The sequence below is a fragment of the Ornithodoros turicata genome, chromosome 3 (genome assembly GCF_037126465.1).
Source record: "Ornithodoros turicata isolate Travis chromosome 3, ASM3712646v1, whole genome shotgun sequence".
Taxonomy (NCBI): domain Eukaryota; kingdom Metazoa; phylum Arthropoda; class Arachnida; order Ixodida; family Argasidae; genus Ornithodoros; species Ornithodoros turicata.
Window position 1 is genome coordinate 55,990,352 of NC_088203.1, and position 3,112 is coordinate 55,993,463.

The following is a 3,112-nucleotide window of genomic DNA, read 5'->3' on the forward strand; positions in this document are numbered from 1 at the left end:
GCAGACGGCACCCAAAAGGGATGTCGTCTGCTTACTGAAAGACAGTGAAATAACATAACGCGGGGACGTCTCTGCCTGGATGGACGGATGGATGGATCGCCAGAGCGACGCGTCGCCGTCTGGGGAACTGTGTCACAACTGCGATTCACAACACCGCAATCTTGGCTGTTTTGACTACGGGAACCTCACGTTTTGCGCTATAACTTAGCGTTAGGTGCTCAATCACTTCGATATTTACCATGATGGAAGGTCCTTATGAGTTTTATACGTTGGCAACACATCGTATTACCTGCATTGCGTAATTGGCGAGCATGGCATGCCGGCGCGGGTATACTTTTATAGGGTAACACCCTGTGTATATATATATATAGATATGCTCCTGGAAAAAACCCCAAGACCAGCACTCGTTCCACGTGCGGATTCCTCCTCTCTCGTAACTCTTCCCGCCCTTCTATAAGCGATGACCCACTACAATCCCCTTTAGTCCTGTGGAAGGCGACGCTGTCGCCGAAACGTCGACCCCTGTAACATGTAAATAAACCTTAGTTCTCTCCCGTAATTAGTTGTAATAAATTTTTTAAACTCTCCCTCAAGACTTCTGAATCCCTTCTTTACCTTTTCTGTACTTATAGATATGTATATATATATTAGATGAGATATACGAGGGGCGTTCAAGTTGTAGCAGCACTAGCTGCACCAACATCGCCTTTGGCCACATGACCCTGTTTGTGCCCTGCCATCTCGCGCTCACGAGACGCGAGCTAGTTACTTCTTCTTCTACTCGAGCGACCGGCTAGGACGGTCAATAAAATAGTTTGGTCCGACTTGACGCCTTTTGTCTCCTGGCCTCACTCAACACGCGACAACTGGTGACCCGGACGTGATGGCCACTGGACCCCCTTCTGCTACTGGTCCTCTCCCAGGACCAGCAGGCCACTTTCCGCCAGTCCAGCAAGTCCCAGGACCACAGCAACAGAACGTTGCGGTGCCCGCTATTGCGGCGCCCCTGTTGCCCCCACCTCAAGTTTCCGCCGTCGCTATCAAGCTGCCGACGTTTTGGGCCGCCGATCCCGTCGTATGGTTCGGGCAAGCTGAGGCCCAATTCGCCCTTCGTCTCATCAGTGACCAACTGACGAAGTTCTACCACGTCGTTGCCGCACTTTCCCCTACTGATGCTTCCGAGGTGCGCGACTTGGTTGCCTCCCCACCGACACAATCACCATATGACGTGCTCAAGACTGAATTAATTCGCCGGACGTCTATGTCGGAGCAAAAGCGATTCCAGCGCCTGCTGACCCAAGAAGAACTCGGAGATCGCGCGCCTTCTCAGCTCTTACGGCGTATGCGCCAACTGCTCGGCGATCGTCCCGACAGCGCCGTAATCGACGATTCCCTGCTCCGCCAACTTTTCCTCCAGCGGTTGCCGGCCAATGTCTGCATGGTTTTAGCCGCTGCTGGCACCATGAGCCTGAACGACCTGGCCAACCTTGCCGACAAGATCATGGAAATGGCACCACCGCAGATCGCAGCTGTGGCCTCGCACCCCCCTTCTCCGCCTACGGCTACTGGTTCCAGCTCGCCGCAAGCAGTGGACCTTTCTCAGCTCGTGGAACAGATCTCCAACCTGCAGCTGGAGGTTGCAGCCCTCCGCCACTGCAGTCCTTCTCCGTCTTCACGCCGATCCCGCTTCGCGCATCGACGTTCCCCATCTCCAGCTGGAATTTGCTGGTATCATCGCCGTTTCCGCACCAAGGCTCGCAACTGTACACCACCATGCACCTTCCAGGGAAACTCCCAAGCCAGTCACTAGATATGGCGGCTGGTGACTCTGGCACTCGTCCATCCCGCCTCTTCTTTGTTCTTGACAACAATTCCGGACTAAAGTTTCTTGTTGACACCGGCGCTGACGTCAGTGTACTTCCGTCCTCTCTTTTTCGTTCACCACGCAAGCCAACGTCCCGCACCCTGCAAGCTGTTAATTCCACGCCGATTGCGACGTACGGAGAGCATTCCCTCACTCTCGACTTGGGCCTCCGCCGCTCCTTCGCATGGATTTTCCTTGTGGCTGACTTGCAGTACCCTATTCTGGGAGCAGACTTTCTGAGGCATTTCGGTCTCATGGTGAACATGAAAAAACGCTTGCTCTGGGATGCACAAACCCGGTTTCGCGTCAACGGCATTCCCTGTCGCCATTCAGTGTGCAGCCGCATCGCCCGCTTCAAGGCTGGAAACTGTCCATACTCCGCCATCCTGCAGGAGTTCCCATCCCTCTTGAAGCCATGTAACACCGAGCGGCCCGTGATGCACACAGTGACTCACCACGTTGTCACTACAGGTCCTCCCGTGCATGCCCGTCCTCGTCGCCTGGCCCCGGAGCGCCTCGCCATTGCGAAAAAGGAATTCCAACACATGCTCCAGCTTGGAATCGTCCGGCCTTCTTCCAGCAGTTGGTCATCAGCCTTGCACATGGTACCGAAGAAGACCGGAGATTGGAGGCCGTGCGGCGACTACAGAGCCCTTAATAAGGTTACTGTGCCAGATCGCTATCCCATCCCGCATGTCCACGATTTCGCCTCCAATCTCCACGACATGACCATGTTCTCCAAGGTCGATTTGGTAAAAGCTTACCATCACATTCCAGTAGAACCCTCCGACGTTTCCAAGACTGCCATCGTTACACCATTCGGCATGTTCGAATATCTCAGGATGCCCTTTGGTCTGCGAAACGCCGCCCAGACCTTCCAACGTTTTATGGATCAAGTGCTGCGCGGCCTTCCCTTTGCGTTTGCCTACATAGATGACATCCTCGTTGCCAGCGGGTCCCCCGAGGAGCACGAAGACCACCTTCGCGCGCTTTTCCAGCGTCTCCAAGAGTTCGGCATTGTTGTGAACGCCGAAAAATGCGAGTTCGGCAAGCCATCGCTGGAGTTCCTCGGGCACCTAATCAGCAGCGACGGCATCCGCCCTCTCGACCACAAAGTTCTTGCCATACGCAACTTCCCAACGCCAACGTCACTGCGTAAGCTGCGAGAGTTTTTGGGAATGGTGAACTTTTATCGACGATTTATTCCCTGCTGTGCGCGCATTTTGCGACCTCTGACAGACATGCTGC

The 3,112-nt window shown here is 54.5% G+C and overlaps 1 protein-coding gene across 1 annotated transcript; it reads left to right on the plus strand.

Annotated features, from left to right (window-relative positions):
* Positions 1-883: 883 nt before the first annotated feature.
* LOC135389492 (uncharacterized) lies at positions 884-1,810 on the plus strand. The gene has a single exon (XM_064619533.1). The coding sequence runs from the start codon at positions 884-886 to the stop codon at positions 1,808-1,810; it is 927 nt and encodes a 308-aa protein (XP_064475603.1).
* Positions 1,811-3,112: the final 1,302 nt, after the last annotated feature.

Excerpts from the sequence above, each read along its gene's own strand:
- LOC135389492 (XM_064619533.1), top strand. The coding sequence starts at position 884 with ATGGCCACTGGACCCCCTTCTGCTACTGGTCCTCTCCCAGGACCAGCA.